This window comes from Acipenser ruthenus, chromosome 2, assembly GCF_902713425.1.
Source record: "Acipenser ruthenus chromosome 2, fAciRut3.2 maternal haplotype, whole genome shotgun sequence".
NCBI classification, from domain to species: domain Eukaryota; kingdom Metazoa; phylum Chordata; class Actinopteri; order Acipenseriformes; family Acipenseridae; genus Acipenser; species Acipenser ruthenus.
Window position 1 is genome coordinate 21,968,640 of NC_081190.1, and position 25,004 is coordinate 21,993,643.

General features: G+C 38.2%; 1 protein-coding gene across 2 annotated transcripts in view; it reads right to left on the reverse strand.

Annotated features, from left to right (window-relative positions):
• LOC117971934 (hippocampus abundant transcript 1 protein-like) overlaps positions 1-25,004 on the reverse strand; it is a 30,926-nt gene that overhangs the window by 4,555 nt on the left and 1,367 nt on the right. Inside the window, exons 2-11 of one of the 2 annotated variants that reach the window (XM_058991959.1) lie at positions 21,555-21,599; positions 19,974-20,069; positions 18,719-18,781; positions 15,580-15,707; positions 13,939-14,053; positions 9,270-9,488; positions 8,905-9,018; positions 8,316-8,387; positions 6,973-7,085; positions 4,990-5,087 (exon numbers count right to left, since the gene is read on the reverse strand). In XM_058991959.1, the coding sequence (XP_058847942.1) occupies positions 4,990-5,087; positions 6,973-7,085; positions 8,316-8,387; positions 8,905-9,018; positions 9,270-9,488; positions 13,939-14,053; positions 15,580-15,707; positions 18,719-18,781; positions 19,974-20,069; positions 21,555-21,599 (1,063 nt within the window). The remainder of the gene's footprint in view (positions 1-4,989; positions 5,088-6,972; positions 7,086-8,315; positions 8,388-8,904; positions 9,019-9,269; positions 9,489-13,938; positions 14,054-15,579; positions 15,708-18,718; positions 18,782-19,973; positions 20,070-21,554; positions 21,600-25,004) is intronic. The other variant, XM_058991969.1, reaches the window with a different exon arrangement.

Below are 25,004 nucleotides of genomic sequence, written 5' to 3' on the forward strand. Positions count from 1 at the left end.
TACATTCAGCCCTATTTTCACCTGTTTTTCACTGTTTTCATTTATGGATGTTTAACTAGTGGATAGTTTGTGCTGCATGCATGTAACTTATCAAATGAATCAATATGAAATTAACATGGGGGGGGGCAGCTGACCTTCTAAGCTTTCCAACGATACCGCCCCTTTATGTCTAAAACTGTTGACTTACTGCAGTGTACTGAGTTTCTATAATCCTTAAAGATAGTGGCCAGGAATCACGTACAAGAGAATAAAGTCTCGCAGCACTTAAAATATCCAGCACTACTTTTCTTTATTTATTTATTTATTTTAACCAGAATTCCTCAAAATGCGGCTCATAGTGCTTTCGTCACTGACACCCACTTCCTTAGAGATTGTTGTAGCATTTCAGGCATTCTAAATTGGGTGAAAAATACAGTAGCTTGGTGTCTTCAAATATCTCTGCAGGATTTTCCCGCACTGAAAGTTGCAGATATGCAGGTGCAACTTGGAAAATGCACGATTCCCGCAATCCCGCGCTTATTATTATTATTATTGTATTTTCTTGGCAACAGTTTGTGACCACCCAACTCATGTCATGTAAATGTAGTTTACCTAATCCATAATTTTTTTATTTAAAGCTACATCGGTCTGATAACATCTTAAGATATACAGCAAATTAAAGAAAACCTGTCATGAAAATGAACCACCACCATGTGGACATCCCAGACTAGCCTAACTGGGGCAGCAGTGTGGAGTAGTGGCTAGGGCTCTGGACTCTTGACCGGAGGGTCGTGGGTTCAATCCCAGGTGGGGGACACTGCTGCTGTACCCTTGAGCAAGGTACTTTACCTAGATTGCTCCAGTAAAAACCCAACTGTATAAATGGGTAATTGTATGTAAAAATAATGTGTAAAAAAATAATGTAATTGTATGTAATAAATAAATAAATAAATAAATAAATAAATAAATAAATAAATAAATAATGCGACATCTTGTAACTATTGTAAGTCGCCCTGGATAAGAGCGTCTGCTAGGAAATAAATAATAATAATAATAATTCCCTTTCAAGTAAGAAATGTAACCATTGCCATAAGCGGTGGGAAGGCATATATCAGTTGCCTCGGCCACTATTGGACAGACCCAGACGGCTCAAATGATTCAGGGGCCAGACCCAGAGCTGCAAGCTCAATGGGTCGGGATGCCATGAAGTCCCCTGTGCCTGACTGAGCAGGTCGCGACGCTTGGACAGTCTCCATGGCTTGCCGCTCAGGAGCTGCATCAGGGTTGAAAACAAGTCTCCTGGGCCAATAAGGAGCTACTAGCACCTTGGCCCGGTCCTGCCTGATTTTCTCCAGACACAGTGGGTGCAGGGCAAGTGGTGGGAAGGCATAGGACAGTTGCCTCGGCCACTGGTGTGCAAAGTCATCTACTGCCAGTGGTTCCTCTTCTCCTATTATGGAGAGCAACAGGAGACAATGGATCTATCCCTGCTCTTCCAAACCTCTCCCAAATCTCTCCCAAATGAGGCTCACCACCTCGGGGGCGCTGGGAATTCTCGAGAGGAGATCCACCGCCCAGTTTGTCACCCCGGGCAGTACAGTGAGAGGAGGTTCTTGTGTGCCCAAAGCAAAAGCTTGTGGGCCACGCCCTGGTGGTTGATGTAAGCCACCACTGTTGTGTTGTCTGTACGTGGTGACGATCTCCCTTCTGGTGACACTGTCCAGTGCTACACTGAGGCGTAGATGGACAGGTCGTTTCCACCAAGAGAGTGCTTTTAGACAGTGAAGAGACTGTCAATAGACGGTCGCGGTTCAACACGGGCCGAGGAATGTCACTACTGCGAACACTCTGTTGAGCCAAAATAGCGCTTAAACAGGCGGTTGTTCTCTGTACTCTGCCGTCCGACATCGTGAATAGCACGGACCTGGAGTCCAAGCACACTCCTAGATAGGAGGCTGTCTGAGAAGACATGAGCGGACTCTTAGCATGATTCACTCTAAGTCCCAACCATTGAAGATGGCCAGTGACCAGTTCCGTGTGGGCGTCTGCCTGTGCTGGAGACTGGGCACAAATGAGCCAGTCGTCCAGATAATTGAGTACTCTGATGCCTCTGTCTCAATGGGGACAGGATGGCTTCCATGCACTTCGAAAAGACACAGGGAGCTAGAGAGGCCAAATGGCAAGACCCGGAACTCGTACACTGTTCTCTGAAAGACAAACCGCAGGTACTTCCTGTGCACTTCCTGTGCCCCTGTTCACTGCAGTTTCACTGACACACTCGCCACTTCAAACACAATTTCTCCGGTTCTACAAGTCCTAAAGTGATCGTCAACGGCTCATTTAAAAGGTAAGAACTTGGCCTAATTAGCTGTCATTTATGTATTTATTTAAAAAGTTCTATCCTTTAAAAAAAAAAAAAAAAAATTACAGAATGCCCCTTTAGTCATAGTTGCACCCTCCTTAGACTCTCCGCGCCTCTAGTCATAGTTGCACCCCCCTTTGACTCTCCACGTCCCCCAGTTTGCACACCACTGAGCTAGAGCATCTGCCGTGCTTGTCCTCTACAGGCAGACTGGCCTTGCATGTTTCACAGGGATAAAACCCAGGCATTATACAAGTAGCAATGCAATGTACAGTAACACTGTACAAGTGCTGCCTCCGTCTGCTTAAAGACAGCAACAGGGCTGTTCAAGAACGGCTTAGTACCGGACCGGGGATGTAAGCTCTGGTCGGTAGCGGGTCAAAAACAGGATGGTACCAGGTCGGTTTGGTACTGTGCGGTAACTTTGGTCCAGGTTCGGTGACCTCAGTACTGGTACGGTACAGGTCCACCAGTTCGCCTTTACCATGGGTAGCACTGGGATGCCCACCTGTACAAGCTACTTGCAAAACCACACAGTCAGTACCCACACGAGACTGAGGGAAGCCTGCTTGTTAGAGGTACTAACAGCCTTCATAATGTTGATGCAAAGCAGTCACCAAAATGGCACAGAGACACTGTGGAATGATACTGCAAGCAATCTCAATCTGAAGCACGCATCTCAGTCCAGTTCAGCGCTGCTACAGCAGCTGTGAGAAAAAAAAAAAAAACACACCCCCCACAGAAAATGAGAAATATTTCTCCACAGAAAACGGTAATAACACAATTACAGTTCAGAATATAAACGTCTCGTAACTTAACAATAATTTTAATTTAACTCCAGCCGGAGCCAAGCAGCCTGTGAGGAGAGCACAAGTCAGCCGAGTTATGTTGCTTGGTCCCTGGGAAGGAGCGACTCAGACGCTGGCTTCATGCAGGGCACAAGGCTGCTGCGGGACGTAATAAAACAGGTTGCAGTGCACAACATACGCACAAATGAAAAATGTATTTATGCTGTAATACTTTATCACATAAATTATGTAAAACACAATAATTAGCGAAAATTACACACGTCATAAGCAACAAGTACTTATCCGATACCAGGTTCCACCTGTCAGGTCAGTTCTTCAAAGGAAAAATGGCACGGAGATCTGTGTGTGCAGTCCTTTATACCCTCGGGGGCGGGCATGACTGCGTCATAGGCTTGGCCAAGCGGCTTTGGTATAAAATATTCAGGTTTTGGGGTCTTTAGGAGGTAAACACCCATACGGTAATGGTTACATTTGGTACTTGAAAAGGAACACACTACCCACTGTGTATCTAAAATCACCCAATACACTATTCATGATTGATGGATATGTCTACATCTGCAGACAACCCATGTAATATTAATAAACTACTGTATTAGGCATCTGCTGGAATGACATATTCACTTTTTCATATGGAAAAGGTTCCTAATCTTTTGACTAAGAGTGTGTGTGGGGGTGTTTCCGGACAAATATCTAGGTTTGTAAATTAAAAGATACTATCTACAGCATATATTTCACACACACAAGATAATTGCCAATTTATAGATTATGTTGTGGAGGATGATAGATTTGGTCAAAAAAAATGTATATTTAAAAAAAGAAAGCATGTCAAAAACAAATACAGTACATGTAATTCCCAATGTAAAAGCAGAATTAGCACCACTAGATGGTGCAATGACCATTGTAAATCACTGCTTTGCATTTATGAAACACAGCCTGTCATGTTTAAATGCAAAAGCTGAGCAAGGACTCTGTTCTGAAGGACTTGTCAACATATTATATAGAAACACCCCCCCACAGAAACCCGATTTAAGAAAGCATGTTACAAACTAAATCAGAATTTAAGCTCCATACAACAAGGCCACATTGAAACGAATAGTCTAAGTGGTGGTTTCAATTTCCAAGTTGTGGATAGTGCAGAGATTGCATTAACAATGAGTTCCCCTTTCATTGTGTTCTATTGTATGGCACCTATAGATGTATAAATAGAAACTTAAAGTGCCCTAATCCTGTTACCATGTTGCAAGCAGACATACAAAGAATGGACTGAAACAATGCTGTGATGAACCTTCTAAAAGACCAGGCTTCAATGTGTGTAGTACATTTAGTATTCTCCATTATCTTATCAATTTTATTAGGATAACGGTTATTAAATGTCAAGTAAAAAAAAGACCATCCTTGCAAACAAATTGAATCCATTTTATACAATGTATTTAGGCAATTACGTTATCCACGATGTTGTAAATACTCAAACAAAGACTGACCTTGAGACACAGCTCTTTATTAGATGGTAAAGACTGTATTAGGCAGCTCTGTATCACAAAGTCAGGAAGCAGTGATATGCCAGCACAGCACACACCATGATGGGTGTTACTGCCATTGTAAAAAGGTTTAGTGTTATTATAGGAAAAAAAAAAGTTATTTTAAATCTTGCTGACTACACATAGACCAGTTAAGTTCCAGACTCTCCATTAACCTGCCTATGGTATTTCTTCACAGAATTTTGGATATAAAACTATCAATATCTCATGTATTGGAACTGCACCACTAGACAGTATAAATCTGATAAACTCATCTTGAATTTAAAAGGCAATTAACTGCAACAGTTTCTGATTTACTCACCCTGCTGATCAGATTCTGCGCTTCGAGAAACTAGTGCACTTACTGCAGGGAATGTAATACTGGACATTGCTGCAATCGCTCCAGCTGCCCACATCATCCTGTAAGAAAGAAGCTGTGGGTTAATACAAGAATCCATTGGGGAGGGGGGCACTGTAATACTGTGATAAATAACCAGCAAAATCTACAGCTCTTGGAAGATGGGTCACCTCCTGATATAACCCTGGGGCATGATGCAAAAAAGTGATAAACACCAAAAAAAACACACAACACTGTAAAAACAGAAGTATGCACTACACCATCTAGCAATATATCGACGATATTATTTTAGTATTGTTGCCCTATAGGGGGTTTTGTAATTAAATGTACAGTATATATTACTAACATATTCAGAAGCAGGAAACGTGTGTGTGTGTGTGTACACTTGTATGTATTCGAAGAGGCTGAAAGGTATGTTTTTGGCCATCATGAATTCAAAAAGGTGTGTCCAATGTTATAAGCAGTTGTGACAGGGTGGCTGGGCGGTGACGTCAGACAGAATCAGGAAGGTAAAAATACTGACACCAGACTGCAGTTTTCAAATAATAAAGACGCGGCGCGCCGTTTTATTAAGCAAAAATAACAAAAATAAATAAAAGGTTTTAACAAAAAGAAACTGTGCTCACAGAGCAAAATAAATAGTTAAACAAAAACAAATCACGAACACAAAAGTAATAAATAAACTATACACAGGTCAGGCTGGGCAGATTGCCTTCACTGTTCCTATGTGGTTTTTTAAGTTTCGTTTTTCTCTCTCTCTCTCCTCGCTCTCTACGCTCCTCTCGTACAACCCCCGAGCGCAGAGAGCTGCAGGCTTACATACCGTGGCCGAGGGGTTTAACTAGCTGGCAATTATTCTATTACCCCTCGGCCACAATCTGCACGGGTACAATTATTACGCGTGACTGCCAGCTAATTCAATAATACCTAGCTGACAGTCACGCATTCCCACGAGTTGTTTTTCAAAACAAAAACAAAAACACACGGCGCTTCGCCGTCAAATACAATAATAAATCATAAAACAAAACTAATCTGCCCAGGGGCGGAGGGGGGAACCCCGTTCTCAAAATAAACAAATGCATTTAAAGCAGCAGGGCTTACTGCCGCCCTGCTACAGCAGTATACAAATTGTCTCTTACCACGTAAAATGAAATATTTCTGTTACTTTATTTAAATCCTGCGGCACACCACAGCTGGTGAAAAACTATCTGCTGAGTAGCAGTGTGAACCTTAAGATTTTAATTGACACTGGGTAGGAATTTTTGTATCAATAATGGAATTTTTTGTAGAAAAAACGTGGGCAACTTAAGGGCAAAGGTGCCAGGAAAATATTTTTTTACATAGACTGTTTCAAATACAGTGTGTGTATATGTATATTTAGAAGTGTTTTTGTTCAGATACTGCAAGATAAATATAATCTATAGACATCTCATGTATATTAATAAAAAGAGAGTAAAACTGAAAGTCTGTAGCGTTGTTAGTTTCTCTGAATGGTTAACAACACATAGCAGCCGATTCAACTTGAGGACATAGTTGCACGAGTGACGGTTATAATGTAAAAAATATAGTTTGTTAATGCAAACAAATGTAAATCATTTGTATTATGTAATTTCTTGTTTATGACAATAGCAGAAGACACAAAACATTCAAAGGAAAGAAAATACATATCCAATAGAATAGCATCCAGGAAATAAATTAATATTTTAAAATGTTAAATGATTTCCAATAATTCTCTATTTGGATACAAATGGATCCACAATAACAATATTACTATAGCATAACTAATAAGTGGTTAATAAACAACATGCAGATGTTTTCAAAGATCAGACCTTGGTTTAGAATGTATTCCAAACTTTTTGTTTTTGTTTGTACAGCCCTATGCACAGGATATATTTGTATATGCTACAAAGGATCAGCTTCACAGCATGCAAAGCCACTTATCCTTACCATGGTTCAGATCCAAACCCATACCAGGCCAGCTGCAGCATCTGAAAACCTAGTCCAAGTAGTACAGTGTTCTTGTTACCTATTGATCTCATTAGGACCCTGAGAAACACAGTCTGTGGGAATAAGACATGGAAACAACAACAACATTACAGATTACAAGTACCTTTGAGAATTATTATTTATTTATGTATTTCTCATTTTAGTTAATTATATATATATATATATATATATATATATATATATATATATATATATATATATATATATATATATATATGGTTCCCAGTTTTAACCGGTAAAACACCATTGGCACAAAAAAAATGAAATTAGGTTTTACATTATAAACACCAGTAAAACACCACAAAGGCTAGTCTTCAAACCAGAGTTTAACAATTAAAAAAAAAAAAAAAAAAAGTGTCCATCATCACATACATTGCTCACACAAGAAATGCTAAGCAGTGTAAAATCGAAGGAGTGTGACGTTGACATTTGTGTAGTCGCTACACTGATGGGTGGGTGGGTGAACTGTCCAAAATGTTTAAGATGTTTTTTTTTGTTTTTTTTTACCAATATTGCAAAAGAGTTCCTTACATAATTTAATATTGTATTTAGTTGTATAATGTGTAATATTTTTATGTTCATATATAGTTTGTTTCTTCATGTTTGGTGTTGATTGTACCCCCCCCCCCCCCGGCTCTAAATGGTCGTGATCTTGTTTTGCAGAGTTTCTCCCACCACTAATGGAGATTGCATCCAACTGTACAGTTAACATGTAGTGAAAATATTGTAAAATGCCTAGCAGAGGACATTTCGAGATCAAGGTGCTGGTATGCAAATATTGCACATTGTAAAAGGTAAGACAGCCACACGCATCATGGAAACTATGAACTCAAAAATTCATTTAAAATAGGATTGGTTTTCCCCCTAAACATATCCAAGCTGTAAAAAGAGATACAGTATAGGATAGAACTATTCAAATTAACACGAAAAACAGATTCAACAGATTTTTTTTTTGTAAAAACTACAACTCGTTTTGCTAAAAAATAAAAATGCCATATATAACCAATAAAGCTTGAATTTTGCCGAGACTGAAGTTGGTTAAAAATAAACATTGAAATATTAAAAAAAAAAAAAAAAAAACACCCCATGAACACCTAAAACTGGAAACCCTGAATTATAGATATATTCAACTAACACAATTTAACATTAAAACTATTGAAAAACAGTAGTTTATCAACTGTAAAGACAGTATCCCTTGATATTGCCCACACGATTTGAAACACATTACAAATCAGTCTTCTGTTAGGTATACACATTTCCAAAAAAACATATATTATACATACCTGAGCTATAATGGAAAGGATCCCCACAACAGCTATAAACTCTGCTATGGTCACAGATGAGAAACCAATGACCTACAAAAAAAAAAAAAAAAACACACAACTCGACTCAAAAGCTTTCATGCTTTTGTTGGCAAGTATCCTACTGAAATGCCTAACAAGACTCTGTGAAATTAATATTTCAGCTGTTAAAAATCCTGACTTCTCATTCATTTATTTTAAGCACAGCTCTATTTGTTCAAAATAGGTTCAAATGTTTACTTGGGAAATCTTTTCCACATTACTGCAAATTCAAACTGATCCAAAAAACACAGGTGGTTCACAAAGATCTCAAACTTGAAAATGTAACCTTTTACTAAAAAGCTGGATATAAATTTTACTTTGCATTATTACGGTCCTGATATTTAAGAATTAAAGATAGCACTGAAACAGAGAAAGTTTCTGCTCACAGCATTTCCTCTTGCGATAAGGCATCTGTTTGTTTGTTTTTAAATTTCAAATGAAGTTACAACAAACTAATAAGGCATTTTCCTAACACTAACCAACATCTATATAAAATATTTCTCTTGAAACACTAGCAAAGTCAAGTTACCTGTCTCAAGTAAAGGAAAAAGCTGGAGTACTGGCCTGCCTCTGGCAGATAAGACAGAAACACTGTGATGCAGATGAGCAACACTGTGGAATCCTTCCCAACTTTCTTCAAAGACTGGAAAATAAAATTAGAAGTCTGTAAACAATACAGCAAAAACACACACACACACAAATTGTTATGCTGCTTTTAACTATCTATGAAGAGCAATTATTAATTCATGAAAAATTGTCACTTTTGTGTTTCTTGTTTCCTATTGTCCAATTTCCAAAGCCAGTTTAGTCACATACTTCAGACAACCAAGATGTGTATCGTATATCATTTATGTACTTATTAGACAAAAAAAAAGTTCTTCCAAACACACTTACAGCAAAAGGGTCTGCTTGTTCCCATGAGATAGGTGCTCCCCATGAGACTGGCCTCATCTTCTCAGGCAGCGACTCTGGCACTGCCAGGAGGACGAAGCAAATGTCTAACAATGCGATGATTGTGGCCACAAGTACCACTAGGTTATCTCCATAATTGGCAGACAGGTAAGCTCCAATGGCAGGACTTGTTACTAAACTTGCCGCAAAAGTGGCAGATACCTGAATGAGATAAAAGAGAAAGGTTAACTCGAAGCACAAAATGCTCTTTATCGCAAGCAGGCCACAATGTTCAATTGAACCTTTAGATCCATTTCAAAACATCCATGACACCAGTAGGAACTACATGAGCTATACAGATATGGCCACTAGTGCAGGACAGCACAATTTTTTCTCAGATGGTAGCACAACCTTCTGGGACAAAGACACAGTGGTGTACGCAGTGCTTCATGAACACTACAGGCATTCTACACAACCCAACAGATGGACAGATAGATGCTGCAGCTAAATCATTTTCTCATCAACTTCTCTGCATCAACTGCTGACTCAACAAAAGCAAAGCATCATCATGGAGTTTAGGAATATTTTGTGTAATGCCCAAATGAGCCCAAAATAGAGTGCAAACTGTGCAAGCAACAACCAAGAGCAATTGACATGAGTAAGCTCAATTTTGTTATGTTTATTACTTTGCCAGTATGTTAAATAGGTCAGCTACAGTTCATTTGCACAAGATCATGCCCCTGAAAAACAAGATTAATATGGTACTGAATACAGAGCAGGACGTAGCATCACTTACAAACATACACAATGGGTATTTAAAAAAGCATGATAACTGTTCAATGTAGAAGTATTTTTTTTAAAACATGTGAATGTTTTATTCAATGTATATGATTGGCTTCTAAAGTCAAATTAACTAGCTCTACAAATGAACACAAGTAAATTATGCAAGTTACAATCAAACCTCTGCTCAAAAGGTCACTATGTAGCCTACCCTTTTACAGTCCTAAAACCACATTTGCATACAATGTCTGAAAAAGTGCACACACAGTATTATCTGAATTTAGACCTACTGTAGCATTCCACGCCAATTATTATGCTTACATAGTGTCATTTGGAACAGGCCAGATGTTCTACACCAAACACAACATATAACAAACTCCCACAACATGGTTCCATAATACCTTAAACATGGAAATAGATGTACAAGTACAGTTTTTCATTAATAATTTAATGTTGTTGTAGTTTTATATACAGTACTGGAAATACAGTATGGCTCTGTCCTCCACAAGATGTGCATTAAAAATTCACCCGACGGGCACATTTGGAAGACAAGCTCTCAAGTACCATACCATACTATATTTGCACCTTTCAAGAAATATTCTTATTTTCCTAGTCTGTATGGTACCTCACTTCAACACAGCCTGCCTACAGGCTTTTTGGTATTATTTACAGAATAGACTATGAAAACAAGTCACATATTTTGTTCCCAGTCCTGCACTTATAAGATGTACACCTGTATATATTGTGTATTGCAGCATGCTTACAGAATGGCAAGGACTCAATTATATCCGTTGCTATTTTTTTAGTTTGTAAATACTCTTTATTTCATAAAACTGAAAATCTATTAACGATTCATACAGTAGATTGCAATAGCCAGTTTCGGAAGAGCGATCGTTTTATTTTTCTACTCAACTACAGTACCAGCAAAATTTGCATTTCAATTCAGGTAAATAAATCTTGACAGCTAAAGGTGTTCTGCATAATTAAACTCAAGTGTGCTTACCTCATAACAGCATGGAAACAAAAAACAGGCCGTTCTAATTGAAGCATGAATAATTGATCAACCCCCATCTGTAAGGTTTTTTCTTTCAACAGATCTTAACCACAAGATACTAGCTATCCTATGATGCAGAGTTTGAGACAGTTCATATTAACTAAAAGTCTACAGATCCACTATAACCAGACATGTATTTTTTTTTTACTGAACACATCAGCTACTGTAACAGACTATAAACATAACTGAACTATCACTTACTGTTACGAGTAAACAAACATCTATATAATCTCAGTTAACAACAACTGGGTATTGCTGCTCATGAACTTTGCTGTTTTCAACTGGTAGTACAATTGGATACTAAAATCAGTGAAGCACAATCTTTCTGCATTTTTTAGAAGTATAAATGCTTTAATAATAAATCACAATCAGGAGTGGCCAATTTCTGAAAAAAAACTTGTCCAAGGGACAAAATGCTCATAAAATCTACTTATCCTTCATAAAAATCTACCCTGAGCTGGTGTGCAGTTGAAGTTGGAAAACCTTTCATCAACGTATTTGTCCATGCTGCCAATAAGTCTAACATTACTTGTTACACTGGCTGCTGGGGGGCAGTGACCAGACAACTTGATCTCAGCTGAAACATCCCCAAACTTACTTTCTTCTGGGTGGTACATCTTAAGAAACTGTTGCATGTGTACACCCGAGTCATTCTTGAGTTCTACTAACCTTAAGACACACTGCTCTACTGCAGACTAGACATGTAGCAACAGTAGGTCATTAGAATGAAAGAATTCTGAAAGACCGTATACTGGCTCTACGATATCTCAGACTGTAGAGTGTTTTAATGAAATTGACACTAGTTACTTCAGCAAGGAACTTCCTTGCCTTAGCTGCTGACTCATCACTGCCACTGCCAGCTTGAACCAAATGCAAAACTACAACCTGCAGGTTTTGCTGCATGGCACTGAAGGCTCTTGTTTTGCTTGAGAGCCATCATGCCTGTTTAATATAGCTGAAGTGGGCAAAATTTTCATCTATAACTGTTGCAATTTCTTGCATCTCTTCTCCTTTTAGGGCTATTCCAGTAAAATGTAAAAATCCACTTCAGAGTTTCTTCAAACTGAGCAATGACAGGTAAGGTTTTCACTGCATCTAGAATTGCCAGCTGAAGCTTGTGAGCTACACAGTGGAATGGGAGTAGAAATGGGATATCTTATTTTAGTAGCGCTGCAACAGCTGCACCATCAAAATTCACTGATATTAATGTTGGACCTGGTTTCTTGGGAGACTTAAAATCTGCCAAATCCAAAGACAACTTCTGGATTCTGTTAACAATACCATCTAAGGGGCTCCCGAGTGGTGCATAAAGGCGCTCTGCGTGGAGTGCAGGATACGCCCTATAGCCTGGAGATTGCAGGTTCAAATCCAGGCTATGTCATTGCCGACCGTGACCCGGAGTTCCCAGGGAGCGGCGCACAATTGGCCGAGTGCCGTCCAGGTAGGGAAGGCTTAGGTCGGCAGGGCAATCCACGGTTCACCGCACACCAGCGACCCCTGTGTCTGATAGGGCACCTGCGGGTCTGCAGTGGAGCCATTCAGATCTGGGTTGTCCTCCGGCACTATAGGTCTGGTGGCTTTGCTGTGGAATCGCAGTGCGAAAAAAACAGCTAGGCAGGGTCACGTTTTGGAGGACACGTGTGTCAGCTGCCGTTTCCCCGACTCGTCGGGGGGGGTTGCAGCGGTGAACCGGGATAACACAACTGGCAATTCTAAATTGGGGAGAAAAATGGGTTAAAAAAAAAAATGGCAACAACTAAATTAAAAAAAAAAAGCACAATACCATCTAGGACACCTAATGCATGTGCATGCTCCAATGGAACAAGATCTGCCAATACTCTATAGGGCTTTCCTGCATTGACAACCCTAACCAGCACAGTTTCCTGTTCAATGATGGCATTATGTACTCCCATCAGCTAAAAGAGATGAACCTTGATCCACTACCTAATTCCTTGATGTCACGTCTAAGGACTTCTGCCTCACACCTAATTCAATGGCTTTCTTTCTGTTGGTGTAATTGTCTCCTACATCCACACCAGCCTCCTTCATTTCACTGCATATGAATTCCATGACTTATAGAGGTTTACCTTGTTTAGCAATTAAGTATTAATTTTTAAATAACACTGTTAATCTTTTCCTTTCCACCTCTTAGTTTGTGCATTGCCTGCGCAATAAGGGGCTACCCCCCAGGCTGACTGTGGAACTGGGAGAACTTACTGGTGACCATAGCAGCACAATGTCAGGAGATGAGGAGCTACCGACCAACCCCGGATACTAACTAACTAACTAACTAACTAACTAACTAACTAACTAATTTTGCCCACTTCAGCTATATTGTTATTATTTATTTCTAACTTATATATATATATATATATATATATATAAAAACATATTATATTGTTGAAATAAATACCTCTAAAAACAGGTACAAAATAGACAATTACATTTTGTGATCTTACCAAAAAAAAAAAAATGTGGTAGTTTGTTCTGGCAAAGATGGAAATAAAAACAAATTTTGATAACTCTACTGTCTCCAATACATTTTTTATAGCACTATATAAAAATGGTCATAAAATGTTTGGCTGTGAGGTGACATCTATGACAAATGCTTGGCAGTAAAGGGGTTAAACTCTTACAAATACCAGGAGGTCAGAAATCTATGAAGTACTAAAGGACTTCCAAAAAGTCCCCCATCCCCTCCCTCCCCTTTGAAATGCATAATCATAAGAATTTCATATAAATATTTTAAACTTCTTCTCAAATGTAACTAATTAACTGAATTAGCACCCGATATGGTATTTTGCAAGAAATAAAAAGAAAAGAAAAAAGTCTCCTTACCAGCCCATATGCTGTACTTCTTTCATGATGTTCTGTGATATCGGCTACATAAGCAAATATAACGGAGAAGGTGACAGAAAAGATTCCAGACACAGAAATCATAGCAAAATACCACCTAGAAAAAAAAAAAAGAAGAAAGCAAAAGGAGTTAAACATTTGGAATGACTCTGTAACTGCACTGAATTCTATGAACACAAGTTATGAACTAAACACAAATACATTTATGAAGCGTTTCAAACCAACAGTCAAACTGAAAAATAAAACCCAGACTTCTTTGTACTTCTGTCCATTAGTTTGTAAACCTGGGAAATAATTAACTAAACTGAAACAACAAAAATGAGGCCACACGTGCCAGGATACAGAACAGGTAGGACATTAAATATTAATTACATTAAAATATTAAGATGTATAGATATCTTAATACATATTAAGATATGTAGATATACAAGGGATGTCCTGTAAAAACATTATTTTCTGGATAAATGAAAAGAAAAAAAAATGATGTGGTAGAAAAGAACTCTAACCCACGAACACCACAGTTTTCAGAAAATTGTATGTGGTTGGTAATAGGTCATTTAAAGGAAATGTAGGTTATCAAGTTTTTCCAAGGACATCCCTCATATATAAATTCCACTCCAAGCTGATTAACCAGAACGCTTTCTGGAGTACCAATTTTATAACTGATTAGCGATCTTTGGATTAACCAGTCTCCGCTATTAAAAGGGTGTGGGAATATCTGTATTTATTGAAAACATTTAATATTAAAAGCGGTCAGCAAGCTTGAAATTCATAGAAACACAGCAATGTAATGTACTGCAGTTAAATGCATACAAATGGGTTGCAGAAATGCAATGAATACATTGACCTGCAGTACTCCACAACACAGAACAAGCAGTTTTCAAATGTAGGATTTCACAATGGGACACAAATGGGGTGCAGTATCAGTCCTATAATTGCATTTATGTTGTAGTGTTTTGACAAAGAGCAGTGAACAATGGCAATGTGATTCAGATTTTAATAATAAAAAATAAATAAAAAATCCCTTTTTTCTTACACACTCCAGGGAAGAGAGCATAAATCATTCCAAATAAACAAATCTTCCAATTTAACAAAGCATCCAATTTAACGAAGCATGTTTCACAAAACGACTCTTCAAGTAGCACTGTACGTACTCAAGTGTTACATGGCACAAAGCATGTATTTCAAATGCTAGTTGTTTTGAAGCACCTCACAAACAAAACCTGCATTTCTAAAGACGTATGAGCATTGCCATTATCTCAATAGATTTGACATAACATTAATCAAAGACATGTATTCTTAATCAAGTGCAGTACAGTATATAGATGTTTTAGTTTGCACATGAGAAATGTTAGATAATTACAAAATTTTACAATGGTCAGGCACAACAGCGTTTACTGTTCGGAGCTACTGTAGCTTGAAAATTCACCAACTGAATAATAATACTGTTTTAAACCGGATTCACCGTAGACCTGTCTCACGCTCAGCAGTTCTTCATAGTTTAGAATGATCCAATGTGAAATCACTGAAACACATACTACACAAAAGCATTTTCAGCTTGGCCTTGCACATGAGACATGTGACTTCACATACACAGCATTGGTTCCAGCTCATGCCTCTTACCAGGGACTTATCCTCATTAGAGGAATTGGGGCGCAGGTGAAGAACACGGTGACCAGCAGAAAAGACTTCCTCCCCCATACATCGGACAGGGCCCCTATTAGAGGAGCACTCATAAATGATAAAAAGCCCTAGTAGAATAAAAATAAAAGGTTAGGTTTTAAGCAAAAAACATCAAAGGTTACCTCACTTATTTTTTCTTGATGAGTAAGTTCTTACGAAAAGCACCAGATAATACATGAGAGAAATTCAGTAGTTTATAAAAAGGTTTTTTTCCACCCCCAAAAATTCAGCCAGAACGCTGAGCAATCAAATTAACTACATTTTAAATAGAACAAAGCAAACCTGTAATTTGTTGGGAAGAATGAATAATTGTATTTAATGTTTACTATTTTATTGACTACACTGACATAGGTCCAGATAGAATGGACTTTAATTAAGGAGTGTCTACCAGGAATAATGTACTGCTGCCAGTAAGTTAACCATGGTACTCTTCTGAATACATTTCAGTCCTATAACAATGTCTAAGATCTTCAAACAGGAGGTAAAGGAAGTTTAATAATTGAGGAAAACACAGAAACTATTTGGAAAAGTCTCAAACACATTACACATTGTTTTTACACTACTGTACTAAGCACAGTCTTTGATATAAAGTCTCTGTGGGTTATCTGGAGTACTACAATATTACAAAATATTACCAGCAATTCTTGAAACAGACAGCTGTTTCTATGCACAGAAATTATTTTTAAAAATAAAATATCACTGTAGAACTCTAGTTTTGCAAGCACCATGCCTAATTTACGCCACTGTGCAAAAGACCTTGTACTGTAGCAAGTCACATGGTGAATTATGACAAAACTAATAAAACATCAAGCAGTGTCAAATCAATAATATTTTTAGTTACTGTAGCTCCTGATACAATATTTCACTTTGACAGAAATGAGGGACAACAGCTACAGTACCAACTGTGAGCCTGCCTCAGAATCTCAGATTGCACTGCTGTGAATTTTAGAATCATATATTTCACTACATTTGCTTTGGATGGTTCCCTTTCATGCTTATTCATAAACCTGTTCACACTTGTGTACACCCCAGAAACCATAGTTTGGCACTGTGAAGACTTTGCTGATGTGGCAAAAACAGAACTTGGGTTTGCATACACTTCTAAAAGTACAGGCAGGAATGTTAATTGGCAAAGCTGATTCTGGGGGCATGCCTGATTTTTTGTGCCACTGTAAAATTGGTTCGTTTTCCATTTTTGCAGTTGATTTTTTAACAATGCTACTTGCTTTACTGTATTGTAAGCCAACTGTGGTATAGTTATATTTAACCAAATTCTGGGATGTGTTTCTAAAAAAAAAAAAAAAAAAAAAAAAAAACATTTAATGGTAGATGCCATGAAAAGGTGGTAAAACTAGTTATGTTGATGACCTTTGACCTCACTTTTAAAAATAACATTAAAACAACTGTAATGCTTTCCAAATAAATCTCTGATGCAAGTCACTGAAGTAGAGCCCTCCCTGGTTCACTTGAGCTGGAACAAACCAATACTGTACAACTATGGCCCCTTATTTTCTTCCTTTTTTTTTTTTTTTTGGCGTTCAGTTTCTTAATAAAATGACCAACTTTTAGTAACCCTTTTGTTATGTTATGAGCAAAGTAGGGTTCTTCAGAAAAACATCAGATTGCTTCATCCAACTTCGACATGTATCGTTTAGGCAGGCCTACACGTTTATTTGACCATGCTCTGATTAGGCAGAAAACGTCATGACTCTTGGTGGAACAACTGAATAAATAGGCAGTTCAAACCGTCTAGAAATATTAAGCTCTATATGTGTACTTATCAAGAATAAAAACTCTGGACTTCTCTGAAAAAAAAATTTACAGTGTTATGCAATTTAGTTTAACAGAAGTAGGATTGTATTCACCTACTAAAGTAGCTCTCAATTAAAGTTTGCACTCATAAGAGTAAAAAGTAATGCTGTACATAAAAGGCCAAGGTAATGACAATCCCGTTTTCAACACGTTTATCACACATCCCGCGTGTCCATACTGCAGCAATACATCCGTCAACGTTTACTTGGGAGCGTTTTCCAGAGAAAGAGATCTTTCTTACAATCATCATACTGTATCCTGTTCATTCTCCCTCCTACAACAATGCTGGTGATTTGGTTGAAATGAATGTATTGTGGGAACGGCTCTCAAAGCTAAGAAATGTATTTAGAAATGTATTCCCTACTCTGGGTGAAACTACAATAGAAGGCCAAATCATGCCAATGTGCATTCACAAAAGAATACGCTCACAGATGTATTACCAGCCAGTGGGTGGGCGTTTTCTGTGTTAAGGGCCATGCTTGTTCTACCGTAGTTAGTTATTCTTAAAATGTAATCTCTTTTAAATAAAATAATATCACACTCACATGCTCCGTGCTGTTCATTTTCATGTTTGAAGAGCTAATGCAAGAATATTGTGTGTTGTAAATTAATAAAACGTACAGGTGTGGATTTCTGGTGTCACCACCCCCCTTATGAATAACAATTGGTTGGTTTTTTGGGGTGTTTTGGGGGTACTCCTATGGTATCAATTTGTAACAAAAGTTCAGATCAATTCAACAAGGTGGTCATAAGCTTTCATAGAAATATCCAAACAGGTAAACATGCAAACAGAATGTGTGCTATGCCTTGATCCCATAAGCATGCCCCATTGTTTCTAAAAGCAGTCCAAATTTACCAAAGCTGTCTTTTATTTGAAGTCTCTGTACTGTAATATTTTGCCAATTATACATTTCTTTGAAAATCCAGACAATAGTTTGCTCCTGTTTACAAATGATTATCAACTGTGCTTAATAAAATAAATACTGGTACATTAAATCAATTTATAAGTACAACATTTTTTTTTTATATATATATTTTCTATTAAACTTAGAAAGTACAGACCTCAAGGCCAGTGTCAACCACAGGTTTTGAGGTTAAAAGCAAACTGTTAGAACAAACATATTGCTTCAACCCCATGGTGACAAGGACCCTCTGAGTAATCTAAACTATCTTTAAACAGTTCATTTTAATTCACAATATAAAAGCAGGCCTTCCTTTACTGTACTGATACAAACATGTAAATAATTAAATTAAATGCAATTCTTACCTTTACACCTTGAATTAGACCGTTCATTAAAAACGTATGTTGAGGAAATGTTTCATGTAGAACCTAGAACACATTAGAATATATTTAGATAATGCTATATACACATTTACATTTTGTAGATTTAACTACAAAATACAAACCACTAGATTTAAATATTAAATACAAACTACTAGATTTAAATATTTGTATTAGGACCCCAACCCGATATACGCCCCCCATCTAGATTGGGGTTAATTATTTTTTAGAACCCTGAAATCTTTGTGTTCGGGGTGCGGTTGTCTTGTGAATGACCTCATCGCAGTGCAGAACATTCACTTAACCTGAACCCGACCTGAAGATCACTGGAAAACACAAGCAGTGAGCAGCAACGTCACAGTACACGTCGGTCTTCTAGTTAAAGCTACAGTACCACAGTACCTGCACAGTACACAACACAACAGAATAAAATAACACATCAAATAGCAACCTAAATATTCTACATTGTAATACAATTAAATTACAGACTTTTTTTTTTTTTTTAAATAGTTATGTTAGGTTAGATTTCTGAAAGCTAAGAAAGCTTTAGACAATCAACTACTACTGTAAATAAAAGGGATAATTAAAGAAAACTGTTGCTTCCAATGTGTGTACTCCACTGTATTGTGAACAGGGCATGCAGAGTACGTGTGTATAATATATATATATATATATATATATATATATATATATATATATATATATATATATATATATATATATATATATATATAGGCTGTACCCTGACAGCAAGCACACACTCAACTGTTACAGTAGCAAAACGTAATAGTTATTAAAATAAACTTTACAAACTACAACATTTGCAATTTAAAAACCCTTCAAGGAAAATACACATGCTTTTTTAAAACTAACCAAAAATGTGAAGCTGCATTTAGTAAATCTGGACATTTTTTCATCCATAAGGGGCTAAACAAGCACTTGCTTGTTTTGTATAGCTAGATTCAAATGGATCATTTGGATGCTAGTTACCACATACAGTAATATACAGGTTATTGTGAAAATGCTATAAATATAATACCTGCACAATCTGAGCTACTGTACATGACAGGCAAATGACTTGCACATGGCCTGATATACAAAACAGGTCTGCACCACCAACAATACCATTTGTTTAAACAAACGCTATTAAATATTTGTTATTGTTATGTTGTTTGATGCCTCCATTTTCTAATGTAAAACTGTTACTTTATGCAAGTCATGTTAACAATGTGAAACTTACGGTTAACATCGGAGTGGTCAACAAACCCCAGGCGAAGAATTCTAAGAAAATGACAACCACTGCATGTGTAACGGTAGCATGACCGATTCCCTGTTGCTATGGAAAGAAAAAAAGTTACATTCATGAGTTATTTATACATGCATATACAGTAAGGTAAAATCTAAAATTTGAATGTAATGTTAGGTCAAGCATATGATGTGTTTTTTGTACATCCTGTGTAATCACTGGTTTACTTTCACAGAACTGTATTTCTCAGTTATATCACCAGTTACATCTGCAGTGTCAATCAGTTTTTATCATGTCAGATTAGGAAAGGGTTACACTGTAGTTGGCTCCAGGGACAAATTGAAAAAACAGTCCACCCATCCGTCTCCCAAATCCTTTGCTGTGTGTGGTGGCAATATCAATTCATTAAAATGGGAGGTACAATATATGCACTACTCACACAACCCCTCCCCCTACCCCACCCCAAACAAGAACAAAACTATGAGTGCTTCACCTTTAACTTTTCAGTTTAGATTTTGCAACTCTACTGTACTATTTATGTCCCTGCTTTCAGCTGGTAAATAAGAGTTTATTGGATGGAGATTAAATGAATAAAAAGCTTTTCACTCTGGATTTAAATCCAGAGCAAAAATAAAATATATTTAACTGATTGACCAATAAAAACATGTCCCATACACATGGCTGCTAAGCTCTGTTGTAAAAATTCATATGGCTAATGCAGTCCCATATTTCAATATTGTTATTTTAATGCACATGCATGTCATCTCCTTTGTACAGAGTACTGTACCAATTATGTGGAAAACATGTGCAGGGTATCATTTTTAAAAAACTTACATTGTGTCTATTGTATGTACAATAACCATTTGTTCTACAAACAATGTAGCTTTGAAAACGAAGTGAACAACCAGAAGCTAGTAAGTTTCCTCTGCCATGCATGTCAGGCTATGCTTCCAGGAACCAATATTGCTTACACTGTGCAGTTCCCTAATTCACAGAGGTTTCAGGTAAAAACAACAGCAAAGTAAAACAAACAAAAGTTTAAGTCAAAAGAGACCCAGGGAGTATAACTGTATATAAAACTACAAATGAGTAGTAATCGTTATCTTTTCATTTACAAGGTCAGTATTTTATTTGTGTCATGACAATTGAATGCGTTGGCTTAAATCCAAATGGAAATTTCTGGGGCATCATGCCATTCTCTGTGTTCAAGTCTTAAAGGGTCAGTTCTCTGAAAGCAGAGAAAGGTGTGTCCAAACTGCACAGCTAAAGTAAGGCCTAAACTTAAAGATCAGTGGATGTCTAAGGGATGCAGTTTGATGCATTTTAATTTAGGAGCAACTTGCTATAAACTTGCATGTACTGTAATATATTAGTGCTTTAGAAAAAATGTATCTTGCTTTACTCCAATACTACTAGTTCAGAATAAAGTTATTTCAAAATGTATTCTAAAAGAAAATAAATCTTCGATACTCATCGGGTTAGTTGCACCTCATCTGTTTATCCTAAAACGAATATTATTGTTTACTGCAGTACATCTGGAGATTTCAAAGCAGAATAGTTGAATTTGTCACCTACTTGTCTCTCTTGAGGGGCAGATGCTGGTGGTACACTCACTGGTAACTGAGGAGACAGAGAAAGGTACTGAACACAAGGAACTACTCCACTGCTGGCACCAAGGAAGCATTTTCATAAACCCATCAAGGGTACTGATGGTAATTCCTTCACAACCATACAAATAAATGCTCTATCCTGCCCTTTTTTGGTTCGGCTATGTATTTTGGAAAAAAAAATATTTTGTTGATTTTTTTTATTTTTAGAAAAACAGATTTCATTGTACTCTCTCTGTATGAATTATGATAAAAGATTATAAACTCCAGCATATAATATTTAACTACAATTTAATTCAATCAATTTAATATTTAACTACTTTTTATATATCTATATATAAACTGGATGACAGAGGTAGTGTAAAGATTAAAGGGATTACTAGCTTACCAGACAATAGTCTGCAGTGTTCAAGAACTTTGTTTGGTAGACAGAACAGGCTTCCAGCACTTTTTTTAACCTTTTTGACAATAAATATAAATCTTTTCCAACAAATGAAGTTTGAATTTGACTACACACATATGACAATGTATCAAAAGAATATCACCAGCGCCTCATTCCGGACATTGCGACAGCAAAACTCACGCTGCCTGAGCGTGGTCATGGACTCACGTCAACCGTCCCGTCACGGACCGTAACCTCGCTGCATGCTCATTGGAAAAGATTTTTTTCACAATGAAAACGTAACAGTAAGTTTTACATCAACAGCTCATTGGGCACATACATAATGTTAATTACATTTTAAATAGTGAGAATAATAGTAAATAGGTTTGTTGATTGTTTGAGTAATATTGTTCCTTGGGATAGCAAAATACTGAGCCCAAGTCATGTGATTTCATAAAGAATCTGTATATATAGCCCTTTGAAAAGACTTTAACTTTAACGAAGGAACAGCAAAAGATACGACCATGCCCCACTTGAGTAATCACCTGGTTGCTATCGGCATGATTGAATGCAGCCTGTCTGTGAGAGAAGTTGCTTGGAGAATGAGATGTTCTGCTTCAGCAATCAGCAGACTAGTCCAGAGAAACCAGAAAACCGGGTCTGTGAGGGTCAGGCCACATCCTGGAAGGCAGAGGGTCACCACACCGGCCTAGGACCGTCACATCCGACTTATCCATCTCCATAATCATTTTCAGACTGCAGTGGCTACAGCATGAGAAATTCCAGGAAGAAATAACCCGCGCATCAGCAGAATGACTGTAGCTCGCCATCTGCATGAAAATGATTTGCATGCTCGGATAACATGTTGACAGCTGAGAGACGAAATCGCCATCTTCTGTGGGCCAGAGAACATCTGAGGTGGCGACAGAGAGAGTGGTGGAGTGTTTTATTCACCGATGAATGCTGTTTTGCCCTTGACAGACCTGACGGAAGCCAACGTGTGTGGAGACGTCGTGGTGAGCGTTATACTGCAAGCCAATCCAGAAGTGTCAATTTTCCAGCAGGACAATGCAAGACCACACAGTGCTAGGATTACAATTGCACGACTTCAAGAAAACAATGTCAAGGTCTTGCCGTTGCCAGCTTTTTCTCCTGTCCGGAGTCCAATAGAACATCTGTGGGACCAAATCGCCAGTGCCATCCACAGGAGACAACCGCGACCAGCCAACCTTTGCCAGCTGGCTGCAGCTGCACAGGAAGAGTGGTGGAACATCCCACAGCAGTCTATCCAGAGACTGATCAGGTCTATGCGTCTATGCTGCCAGGACTGTGTTAATGCTCAGGGAAGTCATACCTTGGGGTCATAGAATGAAATTCTATGCTGATGATGCCCAGATCTTCCTCACCTTTCCCACCTCTGACTCCAACATTTCTTCCCGTATCTCTACCTGTCTCTCGGCCATCTCCTCCTGGATGCACTCGCATCATCTCAAACTCAACCTCTCCAAATCAGACCTTTTCTTCCACCCCTCGTCCTTCCCCACCGCTGATCTCTCTATCTCTATTCCACTTGAATCCACCACCCTCTCTACCAAGAACTTTGGTGTCACCCTTGATCCCTCCCTCTCCTACTCTCAGCACATCTCAACTGGCTCGTTCCTGTTGCTTCTTCCTCAGCAACATACGCAGAATTCGTCCCTTCCCTACCGACTACTGCACCCATCTCCTAGTTCAGGCCCTGATACGGTCCCGGCTCGACTACTGCATCTCTGTCTTGCCTCTGCTACCTGTCCACTCCAGCTCATCCAAAACTCTGCTGCTCACCTTGTCTCTTCCCTTCCTTGTTTCTCCCATGCTACACGCTGCTCTGCTCTCTCCACTGGCTCCCTATCACTGCTCGCATCCAATTCAAAACTCTTGTACTCACCTATCGCTGTCTTGACCTTTCTGCTCCCTCCTATCTCCAGACTGTCATTTCTTCTTACACCCCCCTTCGCCCCCTCTGCTCCTCCACCTCCGGCAGATTAGCTGTACCCCACCCTCCGCTACCCAACCTCCAGAGCCCGCTCCTTCTCCATCCTTCTCCACCCTCAGTGGTTGAATGACCTACCCATGGATATCAGGACTGCTCAGTCCTTGACCACCTTCCGGGGCCTTCTTAAGACACACCTGCTCAACAGCATCTGTAAACCTCAACTCTCGACTATAATGGACTATATGGCACCCAACTGTACCAGTTCTTGTATCAGTTTGTATCGGCACTGAACTGCTCCATACCGTGCCCCATTCAACTAATGCTCCTAACTATAACTGTATCTTAAATCTGACTTTACTCTTTACTTATTGGTAACCATAACCCTTTTTTTTGGTTTCTTTTTTTTCATATTTGCTCTTACTGGGAAATTATTCTCATCCATTTATCATACTTACATCTTAATGGACTTTACTCATAAGCAAATACTTACTATAAGTTATAACTGCTCTTTGCAAAACTTGCTCTAACTTATACCTTACTGTATTCTTCATTTTGCTAGTAAATTTGATCTCACTGTACTTTCAAATTCGCTCTTACATTATATAACGTGATACTTTCAACTGTGACATTTTGTAACAATTGTAAGTTGCCCTGGATAGGGCGTCTGCTAAGAAATGAATAAATAAGATAAATAACAATAATGTACCTCACCTGAATTACCACAAGCCACCAGAAACAAACATAGCTGCCGAAAGGATTTACAAAAGGTTCTGCTCAAGATACTCCATCCAGCAGGCTCTGATTTCATAGATTTCAGGGCATGTTACAACTAGAGTTCAATTTATTTGTTCAGACTTGATTTGCAATGTCTGCCTTAATGCAACAGACAATGTATCTTCAAAGTAAATGGGGGAACATACTTGTGATAATGACCATTGAGTATTCCCCAAGGTAAGTGGGAGGGCTCAAAGAGTTCACTGCATTGCTACCAACAATGTTCATTAATGACTGCACTAAAGCATGGCTGTATTCCACAGCTTAGGTACTTGTAGAAAACTAAA